Source organism: Megalopta genalis, chromosome 2 (genome assembly GCF_051020955.1).
Source record: "Megalopta genalis isolate 19385.01 chromosome 2, iyMegGena1_principal, whole genome shotgun sequence".
NCBI classification, from domain to species: Eukaryota; Metazoa; Arthropoda; class Insecta; order Hymenoptera; family Halictidae; genus Megalopta; species Megalopta genalis.
Window position 1 is genome coordinate 6,934,013 of NC_135014.1, and position 22,036 is coordinate 6,956,048.

At 34.8% G+C, this 22,036-nt stretch overlaps 1 protein-coding gene across 4 annotated transcripts in view; it reads left to right on the forward strand.

Moving 5' to 3' along the window:
- Positions 1–22,036, forward strand: part of dsx (transcription factor doublesex) — a 188,303-nt gene that overhangs the window by 138,534 nt on the left and 27,733 nt on the right. For 3 of the 4 annotated variants that reach the window (XM_076528783.1, XM_076528784.1, XM_076528785.1), the window contains one exon: positions 14,403–14,658. In XM_076528783.1, coding sequence (XP_076384898.1) covers positions 14,403–14,653 — 251 coding nt within the window. In that variant the 3' untranslated portion in view covers positions 14,654–14,658. Of the gene's footprint in view, positions 1–14,402; positions 14,659–22,036 lie in introns of those variants that run through there. The other variant, XR_013037231.1, reaches the window with a different exon arrangement.

The window sequence follows — 22,036 nt, forward strand, 5'->3', positions numbered from 1 at the left end:
AATTGAATTTAATTAAATTGAAAACAAAAATTGTATTTCTTAAAAATATGATTATAAATAATTAAAACACTGTATTTTGATTTCATTATTAGTAATATAAAATGAAAAAGTGAGGCTTAAATATATAATTTCAGTTGTTATTTTTTCCGCTTTTTGTATAGAGACCGACCACTGTGCGTCATTAGTATAATATTTTGTGATACCATATAGTAAAATGATATTTCTTGTTCTCGTTCGGAGTACTGGAAGTGTTCAGCTGCATTTAATCAGACTTTGTCTACTTTTTGTCAGTCTTAATAATTATGCTTTCAATCCTTTAAGCGAAAATGACGCATGTCTTTCTATTAAGAAGTTTCCAATTTTTAAAAAAATAAAGGAAATAGTTAATTGACCATCAAATGTTGTTAATTACATAATGTGAAAAATCCGAAGTACAGTAAATTCTCTCCAATTGTCCCTCAGCTTGCAAACAAAAATGGACAATTTGCGAGGAGGAGATACGATTATTTGATCCTCGCGGTTCGTTTATATAGTCGTCGATTGTCAACAACTATAATAAAATTAATGGTTACAAAATGTTACTGAAATAAAAAATGTTCTTTTGTACAGTGAATGTTTTGTAAAGCAACAAAGCAATAGAACACTTAGAACACCTTTAATTGAAATGATGGAATCCTATCTCAAATCAGAGTAAAAAATGTCTCGTTATGTACCTTATAAAAAAGCGAACATATTTATTTTTATATTAATATTTTCTTTATACAGTAAATTCTCCCCAATTTTTCTTTAGTTCGTAAACAAAAATGGAGAATTTTGGAAAAGGATTATTTTTATAGTTTCCGATTGTCCACAATTATAAAAACAAGGTTCAAGGCTCGAATAATCGTATCTGCCCTTCCCAAATTGTCCATTTTTGTTTACAAACTGAAAGACAATTGGAGAGAATTTACATTGTTTTTTATGAAGAATGTCAAACGATATGCAGCACAGAAATTACGTAGCAGCCTCATCAAATTTTTCGCATGAGGCACTAACTTTCGTGGATTACATTATTATTTTTTATGATACGTATACTTGGCCTTATTCCTACCAAAATATTGCTTGAATGACTTCCGGTGTGCATGACCCGTCGGTGCGTGATCGCGTAGCTCTCTGAAGCGACGCACGTGACGATAACCAATGAGCACGTGTAAACAGTAAGGAGCTTACGAAGGAGCAAAAAGAAGGGAAAAACCAGTAGTCGGTCGACTACGATATTTCGCATTTAGAATTCTGTCGGTATTCATGACAAATCGCGAATGTGACGTCACGCGATTGTTAGAGGTGCCGGAAGTTATGGCAGTCGATGTAAACCGTCGCATGGCGACTGCAGGCGCAGCTGCGGATCCTATTTTTGAATGCCCTTGGCGATACTTCGATCCTTTTTGAAAGTGCAGCAGCATATTCGTCGTGAGATCAACGTGCTTTCGAACGTATACGTACTGTATATGAGATTTATTGACCGAGCATTTTCATTTCCTGTTAGGTGACGACGCAATTTATGCATTATTTATGGCAGCCGAACTGCGGATCTTTATGCACATTCCAACTTTTATAAGGCAATAATCGGGTATAAATATCGGGACAACGGAAAATTTTGCTTAGTTTACTACAAAGTTTCTCTTGAACAATACGAAAGAAAGATAGGATAACGTTGTCTCTACTACGAGGACCTTTTCTAATACGAGACCCTATTATGTATTTTCGTTATGTACGTACAGTGACCTCCATTAACCCGAGAAAGATAACCTACGTCGCAGAGGCGCCTGCGAAAGACTGTTGATTTTTGTTAATTTTTCATAGAGGTCTAGTGATTTAAGTTTAAAATTACTTAAAATATAAAAAAATATAATATAAATGCATTTTATTTTTACAATAATGCCAAACCTTTAAAATGACTAGATTAACTTAAATAAATATCCATTGTTAGTATAAAATTGACGCCTTAGAAAAGCATGCGCCTCTGAAGCGTATGGTTATCTTTTACGTACGTTGTCATATGGTTATCTTTCTAGGGTTAATATACGGACACTCTTTTAAAACGCAAGAACTTTTTAAAAACTAGATTAAGTGCTTGAAATTACTTTTAAATGATAGATGGACTAGCATACTAAACAATGACTAAACTGCTTTGTTACAATTTTGCTATTACTTGGAATAACAAAATTTTAATGTTTTTTTAACTTTTTTATCTGAGCTTGTGACGAAAATTTAAAAAATGCATTTTATACGCATGCTGAAAACTTCATCGAAATCGATTAACGCAAAGTCAAAATGCAAGCATTGAAAGATTTTGAAAAGTGCAAATTTCTTACACTTATTGGTCGAAAGTGTCAAAAATCGGGACAAAACTGCGATTTTTGCGATCTTTCATAGTTTACGGCTCGTACGGAGGCCAACCGATTTCAGTGTCATTTTTAACATGCATATAATTTATCGTGACCTATTAGGTTGGTAACTAAGTTGCCGCCGTTTTTTTAAATGTTAACATTCCGCATGTCATTAAATGTTTTTGGCATAATGTTTTGTTGAAAATTAAATTTTTATTGAAAAATAAACTTTTAAAAAATTGATTAAAGTAAAATGCTTGATCAAAGGCAAAAGGTAGGAGATGTCGAAAATGCTCATTTTTCTCAACTTGACATTCCATTTTAATGATCTGAAAATTAACAGAAAAAATTAACTTTAAATTTACGGTATCATGCCAAAAACATTTAATAACATGCGGAATGTTAAAATTTAAAAAAAAACGGCCGGAATATAGTTGCAAACCTAATACAAAACACATATCTTAAATTTTCGTTGTAGGCTCAGATAAAAAAGTTAAAAAGCGAGAGTTTTTTTATTGTCTTTTATCATTCTAAGCAGTAGCAAAATTTAAAACAGCATTCTAGCTATGGTCTGGCAGACTGGATGTTCTATCATCTAAAAAAAATTGAAGTCGTTTAGTCCAGTACTAAAAAAGTTATTGCGTTTTGAAAAACTTCTTTGTTGCGTATCAACGCAAAAGCGCATTGTTGGCGTACGGGTGTCATTTGTAAAATACGTAGCGAAAAGTTTTCGTAGGAGTTCGATTACATTATAAGTATCTTAACCCTTTGCACTCGAATGGCGACTATGAGGCGCCACTAAAAATTGCTATACTTTTTGTCAAAATAATTGCAATAGCATCAGACTCGTTTATATCTAAAACACTCTTAAAATTTCAAGTTATTGTACTTGCCAATAGGCTTTCATATATGCATGAATCGCAATAAATCATATAAAATAGAAACACCGTAGATCGGAAAATATGTTTAAAATATAATGAAAATAGCTTCGAGTGAAAAGGGTTAAAAATGGTAAGTACATAATTATTTTCATAAATACTATTGTATAGTGCATTCAATGAAGTTTAAAATTTGCTAGTTATATATCACTAAATGTTGAAGTGTTATTCTCGAAATTCCTTAATATTTGACATGTTATGTCAATGAAAGTGTCAATTATGTCATGAAAGTGATAGCTGGGCAGATTATGAAGAAGAAATTATTTTAAATGATGAATGCGATTCTGAAGAAAATTATGCCGCAGGATTTGAAAAAGCTAAGCTGGATCTTATATTAAGAACTTATTCTTCAATTTCATTTTTGACAACGCGTTGATCGGAAGTAAAGACATGTTCAATTTCTCAGTTTCCAAAAAAATGATGATTTTTTTAATTTAAGTATTTATCAGCTACGGTGATCACAACTTCGCGCGATGCTGAAAACTCAAGTGAATGACTATGGGGAAGAAAACATGAGAGAGAATACCCATTTTTATGAATAAGTTAGGTCAAGACGAGTAAAATTTAATTTGTCTGTAATGAGAGCTTCGATAGATTTAAATGATTTCACAACGGTATTAAAAATGACTGAATATTGTATATTATTGTTTGGAGAGACATGAAAGATGTAATACCTAATGAAACGTTACACAGTTTCGTCTGTTTCTTATGTTCTTGAATTCACGAACATTTTGTATGCGTGAACAAAATGTAGATTCGCGTGTAACACCGCGCAAACTATAAATTCAGAAATTCGGAATTTAAAGCGGTTGAATCCAAAGAGAGGTTTTTATACTCTAATTAGGACTGCACAGGATGCGCGATAAAATATGCAATAAAATGGTGGGATCATTAAAATGTATGAGTCTTTCAGTCATACGAAATTCGTAGAAATCTAATAGACTAAAATAGAAACGAGAATAGCGAACGCTGATCTTCGTGATCAATTAGTCTGCCCGCGAATCGAACGACGGCGTGCGAGAAAAGAATGGTTCTTACAGTCATCGTTGCGTCTCGAAATCAGCTGCTTATTTTGTAGGAACATGATTGCATGTGAAATTGTTACGAAGAAAATAATTGCACGAGAATAAAATCGATGCAAGTGCTCGAAACTGGAACGCGAGCCGCGAGTAATCAAAGCTGCGGCGGTGAAATTATAATTCCTGCCGCTGACACTGAATCATGCACACATACCGCACAGACAAGATAATTCTTCGATGCGATCTAGATTATGAATTATCGCGCGGTGTAGCAAGTGTATGGTTCGAATCAAATTACCAACGATGAATACGACAATCGTGGCACCAGAAGCCGGCAATTGGCGAGGGCCCTGCGAAAGCAGGATCCTCCGGCAAGCAAAGTCGAACGGAGCGGTGTGACGGTGCCTCTGCATGCGAAGCCACACCATTAAATATAATTTACGAGTCGTGCAGCGTTTTTACGTCCGGTTTTCGAGTGTGTTCCACTCGCTGGATTCATCTGCTCGATTTGAACCACAAATAAATCATTTCGGTATCGGCCGGTGTTCGCAACGCTTAACCGAAAACTCTCGGCGCACAGTTTTGGAAAGAACATTTCTTCTCCCTTGCTTTTTCGCGCGTTTTGCTTCTTGTTAGTTCCACTTCAATTTTCTCGTCCCCTTCGTTTCCCTTCCGTGCAACGCTAAACGTGGCGATCGTGCGAATTCGGAATGCAGGCGAAAGAATCACGATTTCGACCAGCATGGGATTTCGAAGATACGGGAAAGATATGACTACAGGTTGTACAATCCCTGGCAAAAACAACTCAAACGCCTTTTAAAACGCAATAACATTTTTAAAACTTGTCTAAACGACTTGAACTACTTTTAAATGTACAATGTTGACTGTACAATGACTAAATTAAATTTTTCTAATTTTACTGTTAAATGATCGAAACAAAAATAATAGAAAATTCTCGTTTTTTTATCTTTTTTTTTATCCGAACTGGAACGAAAATTTAAAAAATGCATTTCATAGATCTCGGTAGTTCATATGCATACTGAAAATTTCATTGAACGTCTTTAACATGGAAAAAAATTCGAGTCCAGTTTTTAAAAAGTTTGGAAAGGTGTTCGAATACTTTTTGCTAGAATACATCCTGCGATAGAATTATCCTAAATATTAGGAAGTCGTCTTTCAATCTTTCTTAATGAAACGAAATTGTTTCTTCGAAAGAGTCTTTTGTAACAGGAATACGGATGAAACGGTTTGTTTATTTAAGCAAGCTGCTTTTGATATTCTATATATTAACGCGTTTCAAGATGCAGTAAAATGTTTGACCAAGCTTATTTGTGTTGGCGTGATTATAATCATGTAGTTTATGTAGTATTTTCCTAGTTTCACCGTTTTCTTGGATGATGTCCATCGTAGTAAAGATCGAGTACAAGTATCATTATATGTTTAACACTTTGCAATCGTTCACCCTACGAATTTAAGTGCATTCTGAAAATCGGAACTTCCAGTCAAATGCTTGACAAGATTCCATAGAATTTTATGAGCAATTGGGACACTTTTTCAAATGTTTTTCTTTTAAAAACTGCAACTTCTGAATAAAATACAGGCATTAAAATAGTGAAAACATATCACGTGCTTAATGAAAGTATTAAGAATTCCCGCTATTTTGCTTTAAGTCATTGTAAAAACTTCAGGTTGATACCAATAATCTCTATTTTTTTCTATTTTTCAATTGCGGCGGGTAATGGATAAGAAACGATAAGAAATAGCATAATATATTCATTAAAATGTAATAACTGGACGCGGATTTTTGGGCCAAATAAAAATTGCCTACATCAATCGCGAGGAGTAGAAACAAGGTAACAAGTTCATTTTTCCTTTAATCATTTTAACACGTCCTGTGCCACGTGTACTATCGATGGTACACGTTTACGTATTTATTTAACGCTCTGAAAAGATATACTTATAATACATTTAACGCTGATGAATATGTTAAAAAAAAATGAGACGTTGCAACAATACGGTATAGAACAAAGCAAATAAGCTTGTTTAATACAAGAATTAATAATTGCATGCAATATATCAATTTTTAGCAAAAACACCAAATGACCTAAGTGAAAAGTCGAAAACCACTCGGTACGGACCGTGTGTTAATAAATTAAAAATAATACATTGACGTTTCGAAATGCTTTTAATCTTTACACTGTTTTACATCGTAATTACCAAATTTTGAGACATTTCTCGGTCTAGCAATAACGCTGCACGCATAAAATGAAAACGTAAATGTAAGTAAGTAACGTCAGTTGGTCTTGATGAGATATTAACACAATAAATCAATGCACAGCTCGCTTTCTCTTGCGGCGCGGTAATTCGAGATGAGACTTAATCAAGTACGCATTTGTCAAATTTCCTCCATCGATAGTTTGTCTTGAAAGCATGCATATCGAGGGTCTACATGAATTATTGAACCATCGGAACACAGTGCCCCGGCGTTCGGGGAATAAGAAATTCGTCGAAGTATATACCGCAGGTTTTGTTGAAAGCAAGAATGATGACACGAAGTCGATGGTAATTTATTTGAACACCGTAATGTGCAAGATACGATATAAGCAATGCATGCTATGCATGTATTAATCTTCATTAGGCACACCTTTAACCCTGCGCGGAGCGTGCTAATTTTACTACTGTGGCCATCCACACAGATTACAGGTGTCACCAATTATTATAGAATTTAGTACAGTTTTATTACTTGGACTTTGTGAATTATTCAACAATGCTATAAAGCGGGAATTGTTATTTCCATGTACTATTATTAAAAAGCATAGATCAAAATAGAATTCGTATTGTGTATATCAAAGTAAATCAACGTAATTCTCGGTATTGTATAATTTTCAGCACAATAGAAGTTACAAATGTTGTTCAAATAAGCTAATATACAAGGTGTTAAAAGAAATCGACTTTTAGTATCTAAGAATGATCGATAACGTGATAATGTCTTTAGACTAGCATCAACAAAGATTCTTTCATAAGTGCAGATTGAATGCAAGCCTTCTTTTTCACGATAAGTTTTCCATGTGAATAGATCACAGTTTTTAAGTGTCCCCAGAAAAAAACTAGACTAAAGTTACTTGACCTCTTCGCTCTATCCACCAATCTACTACCTACTACAAAATTTACTATGACAAAGTAGGTTTGTATTAAATTTGCATTTACGAAAGAATTCTTGCTGATGTTTTGGATGTATTGTATTGAGAGAATATATCGAAAGTTAATAACTCACGTATAACTTGTAATAAATCTTAATTCGAAAACGATGACGATAACGATGATAATAATAGCAATAACAGTGACAATAAAACACGAGTTAACACCGTATAGGCGTAGAAATAATGTGTAAAATGATGCCGAAATATTCGATCACACGATTTAGAATTGTCGTATTATAAAATGTCGAAGTGAACAGTGTATGTGGAGATGCGCTAATGTCGATCCAAAAACCAAACAGCCCAAGAAACTATGCTTCTCAAGGATATTGAGGGAAAATCCTTTTCAAGAAAAACGTAGATTGCAGTCCTGTCACGACTGAAGCTCTGGCAATCGTCACTTTTATTGCCTACACTCGAGTTCAGTCGCCCACGAGGTGCCTTCACGAAAAAGATTTACTAGTATCCTAGAAAATGACATCTTTCCCACGATAAAAAGTATAGGTCACAACAATAATCTTGCGTTGAAAACCTTGAATTTAGGTGAGAACTACCATGAATGAGATACTTTTGTTTAGAACGAGATAACAAAACCTAAACGATCAGATCAGTTATTTTACTATAAGTGCCAATGAGTTTCACCTACGTTTATTTGTTCTATTTAAAAAATTTTTTTTTAGCATGTGCATTATTTTATTCGCATTATATTATACATTCATGATTGGGATAGTGTAACAAAATAAAGTGATCTTTGTGTTAATCTTATAAGCACTGTTTTCTTATTGATCGTAAGTACAACATATATAATATTATATAATGATCTTAAATTACATAAATCTTTTCCTGCATCTTTGGTTAATATCACATTCTAGTATTTTATGTCAAGAAATAATCCTTCTAATGAAAAGAAACTGAACAAAATTAACAAAAATTTTTGGATAAAAATATCTTAAAACTTATCGCAACATATATTCTAAAAATTAATGGAATAATAAGCAAAAATGCTTGGAGCGTCTTCTACGCCAAATGTTTTATTTATCCATTTACTATAGACCGTGCACTGATACCCGTCTGCATTGTTTTGCAAATTTTTTTCTTACAATCTTGACATTCGTCATCATCTTTTGCTCCTCTTCTCGCATTACATTTACGTTTGATAATAGTTGCCCCATCTGATTCGGTTTCTGTAACATTTAACAAATTTATGCTTCTATTTTTCATAGAGTGTATATACTTCCTTCTTCTTTTTTACTTTTTTTCTGTGCATCCTTCAACAAAGTTTGTTTCTTTTAATTTCTTGTTTCTTAACCAAATTATCTTCAAAAACATATCTAATATATCTTAAACTTTTGTTATTGCTCATTGCATGATGTGTCTCATTCATAAATTTGTCAACAACATTAAAACGTTAACTTGTTTCAAGTACTATGATAAAAAAACACTATACGATGTTACATGTGAATATTCTTGAAGTAATACCTGATCAAATGCAGTAAACAAGAAACAGTCGAAAGTAACAGTACTTCATGAACGTTACGAGAAAGAAGGAGAAACTATTACCTTTAAGCATGACAAAAATGAATTGTCTCCCATAATTACGTATTAACTGGTAGCGGCTTCAAATTACGCGTGATTAGATATGTATAACATTATAAAAAGGTAATGGTAATGTCCTATTCAATAAGTGTTTCAATGTAATTCATTCATGATATCCTATGTGTCCCCTACCTTCGAACAAATTTCTCTATTCACATTCAATACGTCGCACAGAGAGAGAAATTCACTCCCATTATCGATTATATTATACTTACAGGGAGAGGTTCCAGGCCTGACGATAACTTTTTGATGAGATTTCGCACTGTGATAGAACTGGTAAAACTGAATTTAATGATATCTGGTTTTCGAATGCAGACGACTTATAGTTTTCGAGATATTTAACGTTGAAGTTGTTAGTAAAAAAAAGAAAAAACAGAAGGATAAGCTGCATCGCGTTCAGGCATGTCAGGGAAGTGCTCGTCAGTGATGCTGGAATAGTAGAGAAGGAACATTAGGAATGGGAGTGAGTGAGTTTTCCCATAGGTATTTCTCTCTCACTCCACCACTTGTGAGCACATCTCGACCCCTTTATCAGTTTATTTCTCTGGTTTTGTTACTAACAATTTTAACATTAAATATCTCAAAAATTATAAACCGTCTTTCACAAGCTCTACTACTGTGCAAAATCTCATCGAAAAGTCAGCTTCAAGTCTTGGGACCTCTCTTTGTTAGATACTAAAATCTATTTTCTGTCGAAAGAATTGACTTTTGGAGCCATGTTGATTGGACATTTCTTGCTACTCTCGGCGAGTACTATAAATCCTTAAAGTCTTAAACCACTTTTTTAAACATTCTGTATAGAGGGACACATTAAAATCTATCGCTGCTTTGAATGGATTGAGAGCAGATTCCACTGCATCTATTGGCTTCCGTACATGGCGACTGGAATGTTGTGCCATATAATAGCCAGATATTGATAATGGTGAAACTATAGACAGGCTTGCGAAAGTATTCGTATGATGACATATTCCTAATTGAAATTTACATAAACTGTATAGCAGGCATAAGCGAATCGCGACTAATGCGTCCCACTATACACCTTCAGTGTCTGAAACACATTTACGCGACATGAGAAACGATATGACATTGCTTCTTCTGTATTCCACGTAGGGCTATCCATGTATGTGCATAGAGTAGTAATGGAACTTGTGGCCGCGGCCGAAATGACTCGCCCATGACACCGTACAGTATAATAAATATTTGGAAATTGTCGTGTACATCGCGTATGGGGAATAAGTGAGGATAACTTGTATAAATTTCATTGAAATTAAATAACACATATCCGAGTCAGAAAGACTCGGACATATTAGATTTAATAACATATCATAGGTCACAAAATTATTTCGGGTACCCAAAAGTTTCGGATCTCTATCCGAGCTTGAAGAATATAGCCGACCCGACCCAAACCCGAAATGCCGTACTCGACATTCATATAATATAAATATAATATAATATGATATGATATGATATGATATAATATAATATATATTATAATAACCCGCAAACCTCTGGTGCAAGGTCACTTTTTCCCGCGTTTTTGCAAAATTCGATGAATTCGAAGCAAATTGCGCATGTCAGCATGTAAACTCGCTTACATTATTAACCGACATAAATTCCGATGTTGTCGACATTTAGTTGACGACATGATCTCTGTCAGGACCGCAAACAGAGCAAACGAAGTTGCGCTCAAGTGGAATATAATTTGAACATAATCGTCCTTTTGAAAACGTGAGATAATTTAGCGAGAAGGGAGCAATGGGTCTACAAATTCGATGAAAGACGATACAAGATCGACTGTTCCGTAATCCTGAATATAATATTATAAAAAAAAAACAACAGAAAATAAATGTTGCCGGGATGCACCGGTAACCGCGAACTGTAAAAGAGCAAAAAGCGAATTGTTTCGTTCTTATACTTTGGGCGTATTTCGTGAGGTACGCTCCGTTCTGAATTGGCCCCATTTATGGCGACCACATCCTAATAGATCGAGAACCGGCGTGGAAGTGAGAATAAGATGTTGCGGAATACATTGTAAAGGTGCGTGCTCGATAAATGACAGTTCCGAGTAAACACGTTACCATTTCTTTTTGTGGAAGTGAAAGTTGCCCGATCTGTGTATCATTTCTCCTTCTTCATTCGAAACGATTTATAACACACATGCGATCATAATTTGTCTTTTCCGTTCATAGGCGAATTCCATTTATCTACCTATATATATTTTGATTTTTTAAACTATCTTCCTCGTACGGAGTAACCGCGCAAAAATTGTGTGTAATTATTAGAGGAAAATCCAACGTTCGTAAAGAGTGTCGTCTAAGCAAATTGTTGCTCGTTGTACCGACAATGGGTACTATACAGTTCTTCCGGTACACCAGGATCGCATTATTTCTTCGTAAAGAATGTATGACTTACCGCCTATACAGTCGAACCAACCCTGACCCGCATACAGTTCAGCCAACTGCGAATGTTTAAAGACTATCAGCGCCACGGTGACATGAATTTGCGCCATAAATTCCCATGATTTGTTAAGTTTTACTTATGAACAAAGAGATACGAGAAAACCAATTCCGACCGTCTCTCAAAACTTATATATACACAATCTTTATATATATCTTATATCTTATTATAAAATAATCTTTAATATAAGATAATATCTTAATATAAGATAATCTTTATATAATATCTTATATATATCTTTACTGCTAACTATGAAACCACTATTCAAAGAGTCTTCTTTCTACTTTGTCCATTTTGTCGGTCGACGTTGTCATTTTGACTCGGTCTTCATTAATTAGCTGTTTGATCTTCATTAACCCAATCACTGCCAACTACGAGACATCTCGTAGTAGACGCTCACCAGGATGCGTCTGTTGGAGGTTCATTACCGACATGAGGAAAGGACTTATTTATTAATTTTTACTTATTATTATTTATTTATTTAAAAACAAGAAATGTTAGTGTCTAAACCAGATTTCTTGAAAATAGGCTTGGCAGTCAACGTGTTAATGGCCTTCATTAATTAGCTTTCCTCGCACAGGATTGGCAATTAGAAAGAAAAGGTCAGCGACGATTAAAACGATGGGAAGCCAAAGCTCGATCGACAAGCGAACCCGTGGTTATGGGTTGCGACAGGGTGGTAGATCCAACAGGTTCTGCCGTTTATATGTACGGCCTTGTGAAAACCACGCCTCGAGGGGTCGGCCATCTTGATGCCTGAATGGGTGAATTTCTATTGGCTATGAACCACGTGAATTCTGGGTGCACCGTTCTAGGAATCCCCGTCGATGATGCTCGATTTGTGGCCATTATGTCGGATGGAATCTAGAATCGTTATTAACACATTAAAGGCAGGGGATCTTGACGAAAGTATGCTAGGTAACGCGGCGACCGCCCCGCCTTGTTTTTCGTCCTAGAGCGGGCGATATTTTGTGTAATCATAAAAAAATTTAGACTTAAAAAAGTTTATTTAAACTCTTAAAACTAAAAGAAATATTAAAAAAGAACTAAACACTAATTACAAAAAATGTTTTGAAGTACATACTACTACTGTGATCAAAAAGTAAGGTGAAATTGTCATTTAAAACTCCCGGACATTAGGAAGGCAGGCAATTGTTTTTTTCCTAGGTTGGTAGGACTGTCTATAACAATTGCCAAGCGTCTGTTTGTTAAAAGGTTTAATTATCTCCGAGTTACACGTGTTTTAGTAAACGACCAAAAGTGAATTTTTCGATTTTTACAATGGGTGATTTTGTTGAGCAAAGAACTTGCATCAAATTTTGTTTGCGGAACGAATATTCTTGTGCGGACACGTTGAAAATGTTGCGGAAGGCCTTTGGTGATCAAACTATGGCACAAAAAAACGTTTATAAGTGGTACAACGAGTTCAAAGCGGGCCGAGAACGCGTTGAAGACGAACCGCGCTCTGGACGACCATCAACGTCTACCGACGAGGGCCACGTCCAAAAAATCGAAGATTTGGTGCTTGAAAATCGTCGACTGACAATGAGAGACCTCGCTGATAGTGTTGGAATATCATTTGGCTCAGTCCAAACCATTTTGAAGGATGTTTTGTGTCTCAAACGCGTTAAGTCTCGATTGGTGCCATGTCATACTGCATTGGTTCTTCGCGACTTTTTTGCCAAAAACTCGACTCATATCGTTCCGCAACCACCGTATTCACCTGATTTGGCTCCGTGCGACTTCTGGTTATTCAGCAAACTCAAAAAGCCAATGCGGGGACGCCGTTTTGACACGATTGAGGAGATAAAAACCGAATCGAAGAAGGTCTTGAAGGCTATACAGGAAAAAGACTATTCCGACTGTTTCGAGGACTGGAAAAAGCGTCGGAAACAGTGCGTTTTATCGGACGGGGATTACTTTGAAGGGGATGAAATTGATTTGGAAGAATAAATAAAGAATTTACATTTTATAAACAAATTCACCTTACTTTTTGATCACAGTAGTATTTATGAGAAGTCGAGATAAATCGTAGTACTACGACTCCCGCCTTTAATGTGTTAACTATCAAATTAACTCTTATCAAACTATTTGTGGGAACTAGTCTACTCTGCGTAAAAACTTCATATGTAATTGAAAAAGTTTTTTTACCAAAGTAAAACGGTAACACCTCTTATATATTTTGAATCGCAAATCTTTAGCAGGTATAACACTGAAAGTTACGTGACGCGCTCGCCTCCAGTCGCACGTAACGATAAATTTCCTTCTTTCGCCGTATAATACAAGATAGGACAATTTCTTGCAAGTACTGCGAGACGCGGCAGCTTCGCCTAAGGCCGAACAGATCATTTCTTTAGCTCCAGCGGCATTTTTTCTTTCAATTGAAATGCAAAAAGTATGCAATGCCTGATGCACTGTTTGTTGGTACCTATTTTTTTATGTTATGCTAGTCGAGCTTTATCGTTTTAACGTTGGTATATCGTGGTTACAGTTTGGTTTGTTTGAATCAAACTTACAACTGATTCAGTTTTAGGGCCGAGGAATAATTTGCACACTATATACTAGATTGAACTTCTTCCGAATCGAAACAAAATTTGGTTCTTACAAGAAGCAAAAGTTGTTCCGTTCTATTAGAGAAACTATTAAGAACGAGGAAATGCTAATCAACGTAAGCGTGAATGAAATCGTAGTGCAAGCGGTTAAGGGTCCATTATGTAAGTGAAAGTGAGCTGAAAATTTATAAATCCGTAAGATTGTAGTTTAGTAGCTCATTAATGGCACGCGTCGATCTCCAGGATTGTAATTTGACGTTTCTTTTGGTTGCAGCTAACCACGAAATTCGCACAATGCGTTTTTGGAATGATTTCGGGATGTTTCTACCTAGTCGGTATTATTGTACCGGATGCACTGGTCCTACTGGGGCGCCAACTTACGAGGGACAGGTGCCCTACATAGGAGGTGCACCACCTCCGAGTGCTATCGACCTAGGGCCCCTTCCTCATACATTGAATTCTCATATACCTGCCACTAGTGTACCCTTCGAATCTGACACCCCTCCGGAACGTTCTGCTACGTAGCCTTGGTAAGTACTGCCGCGGCTTTTAATTTTATTTTCAATCACACAGCGTACCGCCAATCACGCAGGCGGTTGGTTGCTTTATGCGCGAGGAACTTTTCCAAGAATAACCGCTACATTTTTCACGCCTAACTGATTTTTTCAAATAGCTCCCTTACCGATGTGAATTGCATTTACTTAAAGCGTTTTATCGATAAATGACTGTCCCTTGCTGTACTATATTGGGTTGACAACTAAGTTCTCGCCGTTTCCATCAATTTTAACATTCCGCGTGTCATTCGATGTTTTCGATATAATGTTTTAAATCATTCGAAACAGGATGTTTTGTTTCTGGTCGTGCAGTTGAGTTCGATGAAGAGCAATTGAACCAACTTTTGCATGAAATTTCGCGTCAAACGACAAGAGAACTGGCCAGAATTAGGTGCGTCGTCGAGGTTAAAATTTCCATTTTTGAACTTGACCTACCAATCACGAGCGGTTCTTTCAGCTATGGCATCCTCTCCATACACAGCACAAATGCCGCGAGCAGCTTTTGCGGCCTTAGAACCTTGATTAAAAGCAAAAAGAAGGTGTCGAAAATGCTCATTTTTCTCAACTTGACATTACGTTCTAATGTTATGAAAATTAACAGAAATTAACTCGAACAAAAAAACGAAACATAGATTCCGGTAGAACAAAACATCCTCTTTCGAATGATTTAAAACATTATGTCAAAAACATTTAATGACATGCGGAATGTTAAAATTTAAACAAAAAGGCGGAAACTTGATTGCCAACCTACTATTTAATTGAAATGTGTCCGATATAGTTTTGTAGCTTGTACGTGTATGTCTGTAGCTGTGGCTGTAGCCAATAAGAGGGATTTTAGAATTTTCTGGGTAAATTATGGTTGTGCATTCTACTACATTAGGATTGTACAGTGACTTTAGAGACACCAAGAATTTTATTAAGTAAACACATAAGAGAGAATGTGGTAGCGATGGTCACTTGAGCAAGAATTTCAATACAATCAAATTATTTCAAGTAAGTTTTTATAAATTTGAGGTAATAAACGAAAAAAAAAAAGTAAAAAATATGAATAATAATAATAATAATCCGTAATGATTTATTTTGGTGAAATTATCGTTATAAAAAAAATAGTTTTAACCCTTATTGCTCGCACCAGTGGCAGTTGCGTTGCAGGTAATTGTGATCAGCATGCTATATAATTATCGTATCTTTTTGGGGGAATCCGTATGATTCCACAGAAGAATTCTTTGGTCGCTTCGCATCTAATTTTCTTTTCTTTTTAACGTTGGTTTTAATTTTTTCTTAATTTCTTAATTTTTTTCTGTTTTTTCCTTTTTTTATTAAGTATTCTTCAAAGTGACCACCATGACCGCATATGTATTATTTATTAAAACTGAATATAAAAAACAGAAATCAACTATATTTTTATTGAATTGTGATGTAATCCTTTAATTGTATGACAAAACTATAGTTCTGTACAGCCGCACTGTAGGGAAAGTTTTTGGGAATGTATCTCACGGCAACGTACTAACATTTAAGTGATGGGTTCTTCAGGATTTGAGAGGTGATGTTTGGATACGTTACAAAAATATTAGCTATTTTTGGAAATACCATTTCGTAATAACGATGCTGACCATCATTGCCCGTTGATTACCATTACACTATTCTCCCCTACTACTTCTTTAGTCTACAATCTTTAACACTAGATTTACGGAACACAAAAAACATATATTAATTTACAAAAGTAACAATAAGACATTTATATTCTGGTTTGTAACAAGTTTTATTATAACATTTGCCGTAAGTAACATATAAATAGAATAAACAACTCATAAATGTATCTTTACGATATGAATAATCGTAAATTAAAAAATTTTAAAAACCCGTCATTTTGACGGGTTTCGTAAATCTAGTGTTGAAAGAAATTATTTTGTACCACTGAGATATTCTGAAAATTGCAATCTGACAAAATTACGCGAGTATTCCTAGTTTCAAATAATATCGATCTTCAAAAATAGAACGTTTGCACAATTTCTCCTAAGTTCGCGCAAAAAAGTTTGGCTTGAAGATACTGGAATAAAAGATTATTCTCAATTTAATTGATAGGAATCTCGCATTAATAACGCGTTTGTAATGAGTTCTTAATTCGTATTATTCCCATGCGCATCTGATAACTGTTTCCTTACCCAGATTTCTTGCACGCATACACTTTGTGCCAGTCATAATTCATCCAACCATTCTAACAGTTTCAACGTACAGTCATACTTTTCTTCTACGTGGACGAATTAAATTATTCGTAACTGGCAACAGTTGCCACATTAAACAAATGAATTTTATTTAGTAGGTACCATCATAATAGGCTCGCACTATTAACACGTGATCTTTACAGTTTTAATTTATGGATATGTGCAGAAAAGAGATACATTATTTATAAAAATATTGTAATAAATTATAAAAAATTTCCGCTAGATTTGCATACACTGCTACGTCTTTGATTTCGTCGAAATCTTATGTAAATTCAACAGTGTGAAAAATAAATGAAATTTATTAGAAAATTAGAAAATTCTTTAGGGAAAAAGTGGAGCATAAATGTCTTTAACTGTAGATTTACGAGTACGTTTGCAACTGTTTTACATTATTATATACAAATGACAATGATGTATTTAGACTTTTAGCAATCTTTATTACAATATACACGTTAGTGTACCTTTTCAATCTCAATGATCGTAACTTAAAAAAATTTCACAAATGCATAAAAATCGGCGGTCTATTGGCAACAACAGCATCTCAACTTCCATGATTGTATAATGTTTAACAAGAGAAATATTTAGAATACTCGTTCGACTTTTCTATAATATTCAATGAGCTGAGGGATCATTTTATTTGAGCAAAATACTTTTCAATCAGTGATGTCCGATCCGTTCGACGCGCAATCCATTTTCAGCGAGCGAAGAGACAGAAACCGACCAATTGCACGCAAGTTACGCTCACAACATAACAGCAGAGGTCTCCTCATGGTAAGGTAATCCGTGATTGATTCTTGCGAATTGGACCTGTTTGACAAACCGGGCTTACACTCGGCTTCAAGTTTCTGGAAGAATGCTTTGTCTCGATTGTCAAAAGAGCGGAACAGAATTGTTCGAAATTTGTTATCCTAATGACGGTAACTCAGCTCGAAACGTTCACCCAGTTGCGAACATTGTGACGTTAGTATTACGAGGATCAGATTAAAACGAGACACGAGGAAACTGTATAATTACAGTCTAATGAAGTCAACAATTAATCGTGATTTACACGATTATGTAATTGCAATACTTTGAAATGATCGCAGCAGTGTTTCGACTACAAACTGACGAGATAACGTCGCGATGACTCGACGAAGTTTAAATTTTCATATAACTATTTATGATTAATTGAAGCATTGAAATTGATCCGAATACTGAAAGGAATTTAATTGACCGGAATCTACTTTGATAGTTAATGATTCTTCGTGAACTAGTGTCCAGATCGAGATGTGGCAAGACGAACACAAAATATAGTCTTTGAAACATTTAAAAACGCGTTGACAAAGGATGATATTCGATTTTTAAGACTCGATTTGTTCGTTTAAAAATGTTCCTCTCAAGTTAAGAATGTTTTCGTCGAGTATCTAATTTTTCTAGAAGGAAATTCATTAGGTTTCATTGCTAGAATTATTTTTAAATGTGGCCGATCTCCTGTTGGCGTGCAGAAGTCCTTGAGCTCGAATCGGAAGTCGATTGACGGGCGAGACGATTATGATTCTTCGGAGAAATACGGCTGAAGGATTAGTTTTCGTTTTAGGACATAAAGTTCTCTCTCTAGACGCTCTTCTGTCGTCTGGAACGCCCGAAGTTGGGGGCCGTAATAGGAAATCTGGCACACATAAAACAGATTCTAACCTATAAAATGCTCTTCCTTTCAAGAGCCAACCAGACCGTGCCGTTCGGACTAGCAAACTGTTCCTCAACTTCCGTTTATCCCCTTCTTCCGTTTCTTTCTTTACTGATTCCAATTTTAACTGTTCGCTTTTATGGCGTTCTTTTTATTGTGACCATTGCTATTGTCACCGAAGATTCTCTTACAATTTACATCACAATGTCGTCTATGATTTCGTCGATCAAATAAAAAAAGCGTATTAAACAATGACTAAATAAAGTACCACAAATCAATCCATATTTTTAATTCGCACAATTTTTAATTCACCGCGTTTAACGCTAGATTTACTGAACCCGTCAAAATATCGGGTCACTAATTTTTTAATTTACGATCATTCATATCGTAAAGATACATTTATGAGTCGTGTATTCAATTTATATGTTACTTTCGGCAAATGTTACAATAATATTTGCTAAAAATCAGAATTATAATATATATTATAATTATAATAATATATAAAACAGCTGTTTTTTGTGCTGCGTAAATATAGTGTTAAATGTATTAATTAGATATCTTGATAATAAATCAAATGATAGTGGACAAATAAAATCGAACATAATATTCTCACCAGCATATAAACTCTGCTATAAATACTCTGTTAACACGTAAAGCGCCATATCAGTAACCGGTGACTGATGGTATACAATTTAAAAGATGACATTCTTCTATATAAATCAATATTAAATAATTTCGAGATCATTAGAGGATATATCTAAATATTAAATTTTAATGAGTATTATTAAAACACGGTAATTCGCTGATTTCGCAGAATGTTATAACATGGGCTAAGCTCGGCGTTTAACGTGTTAAAAATAAAAAACAGTTTGATATAACAACGAGGAAAAGCGTAAAATTCTTACACTAGTCGTTAAAATGGGATTTCTACGTAATATTAATTGCAGCAGGTCTATGCTGTTATTCTATTGCATGTACGTTCCAATAATAAACAGGACTTGACTTTTCGCGCGAACCGTCAAATCAAGATCGCCAACCGTACGCAAGGGTAAATTAAATCTGGCCGGCGCACACGTAACAGAAATATATAATTTCAGACGAAAATACTTAATGCGGATTCTACTGTTACGTGGTCGCAGAAACTTCTCGCAAACATGCAAATAACCAGCGTCATACGAGTGACCTGCGCCTAATGACTGGTTAATGTAGACATAATAAACTGGCGCTGATGTAATACGTCAGTAGTTGTTTTTTAAATGCTGTTTTCGTATAAATGGTGCTGTTAATAACCGCAATATGCACATTCGAGTATGCCAGCAGTCAAACGGCAGGCGTATTAGCAATATTAACGACTCCACGATAGTATACATTGTTCCCGGTCATGCGAAAACCGATTCGAGAATGTTTTTTTCACCAGAATAAAAACACTGATGCGTTGTGGTTGGTGATCGATATTATAATAAATGAAAAATTTCGGCTACTTAATTTTCAACTGTAGATTTCCTGCGTTTGCAATACAAATAATTAGACGAAGCACCAAACTGTAAAGACATTAGCAGTCTTATAGTTGTCATATTCCATTCAATTCGTTAAAATCACCTAGAGAAGTCTAATTTTGTTGTTGTTGTTTATCGTTTTATCATGTTTTTAAATCTACTGGCACTTTCAGTCACAATGTGGCAAGAATAATTTCTGGTGTGTTTGTCCTTCGTAATCAACGAGACTTTTCCTTCGTATATATATATATATATATATATATATATATATATATATATATATATATAATCATGATTTTTAATTCTCACTTCACACATCAGAGTTTTATTAGGATGGTGCATATGAAATGCCGGATTTTCTTTACATGTGAACGTTTGCCTCCCTGTTTTTGTTATGCTTTCGTTTTTGCCATAACCTCGTTTATAGTCGAGTCCTTTGCCAGAGTCACATTTCAACAAAGAAGATTTTTGCAAAAGTGTTCCCTTTTGTTATTTGTTTTGAATTTCGTAAGGATGTGAATTCAACCGATATTCGTGTGTGTGTGTGTAATTTTTTTCATATGAGTATAAACTTGGTATTAACACTGCAAAAGCTGCACGCAGTATAAACCAGGTGTTTGAGCAGAATACTGTTAACAATCGAAAAGTGCAGCATTGATTTGAAAATTTTTAGTCTGGTGACTTTTCCCTACAAAATGAACCGCGTGGAAATCCATAACGTCTGTGAAAAATGATGCTCTGAAAGCATTGGTGGAAACGAATGTGACTGGAGTAATTCACTACTCATTCCTTCGAACTGGGGAGACAATTACAGCCGAAAAGTACTGCCAGTACGTTGATGAAATGCATGAAAAATTGAAAATTATATGCCCATCACTTGTTAATCAGCATGGCCCAATACTTCTCCGCGACAACGCACGGCCGCATACGTCGTACAAAACAATTGCGAAATTAAACCGATTAAAATATGAAATTTTACACCACCCAGCTTATTCGCCGGATCTTTCGCCAACCAACTTCCATCTTTTTAAACATTTAGAACAGTTTTTACGGGCTAAACAGTATGAAAATGAAGACAGTCTGAAAAATTACGTATCAGAGTTTATTGATTCTAAAGATCAACATTTCTTTAAAAGAGACATGTATACATTCAAATCTCGTTGAGAAAAGCTATTGAAGCAAATAGAGCATATTTTGATTAAATAAACAGCTTCTGAAAAAAGATATGCAATTTTATATATTCGCTTAAAAATTCGACATTTCATACGCATCAACCTAATAATATCTTTTGTGAATCCGTTGTTAATCCATTTCAAATGATTAATACCAGTTAATTTCTAATAATATAAATTTTCGTGTACCAATGTTAACACTAAATCTACCAATTTCATATTTTGTAGTTTAAAATTGTTGGAATTATAGTGTTACTTTCGTAGGAAATAACTGAATAAATTCGTTAAATGAAGCGTACATTATAATATAAAAACTGTGAGATGTTTAAATGAATTCGGTCTTGTTATTCTTGTGAAGCGTCACTCGTCAGTCACTTTTAGAGCTCGTTAAGTTTAGTGTGAAAAATTCCAGCCGTAAAGAGTTAACATCCATTTCCTACGTTTGAATAACAATAATAACAATAATATCAGAATAATATTCTGATATTATTGTTTTGCTGAATATGATTTGAAGGAATCGTGTACGAAAGTTTTAAGAACAGCCATTTATCTCTAGTAATATATAAAATATTCACTTAAAAATCCGACATCTCATATGCACCAACCTAATATGTAGTTCGATTTAATCAAACTAAATATCTGGAGTAAATCAGATCGTGGTGATAGATTTAGAGCTGTCTTGGTTTCGCCGCAAGGCAAGTTTCAACCAATGAATTCCAGCCGTAAAGGGTTAACATCCATTTCCTACGTTTGACTCGGAAAATATTATTGTTTTGCTGAATATGATTTGAACGA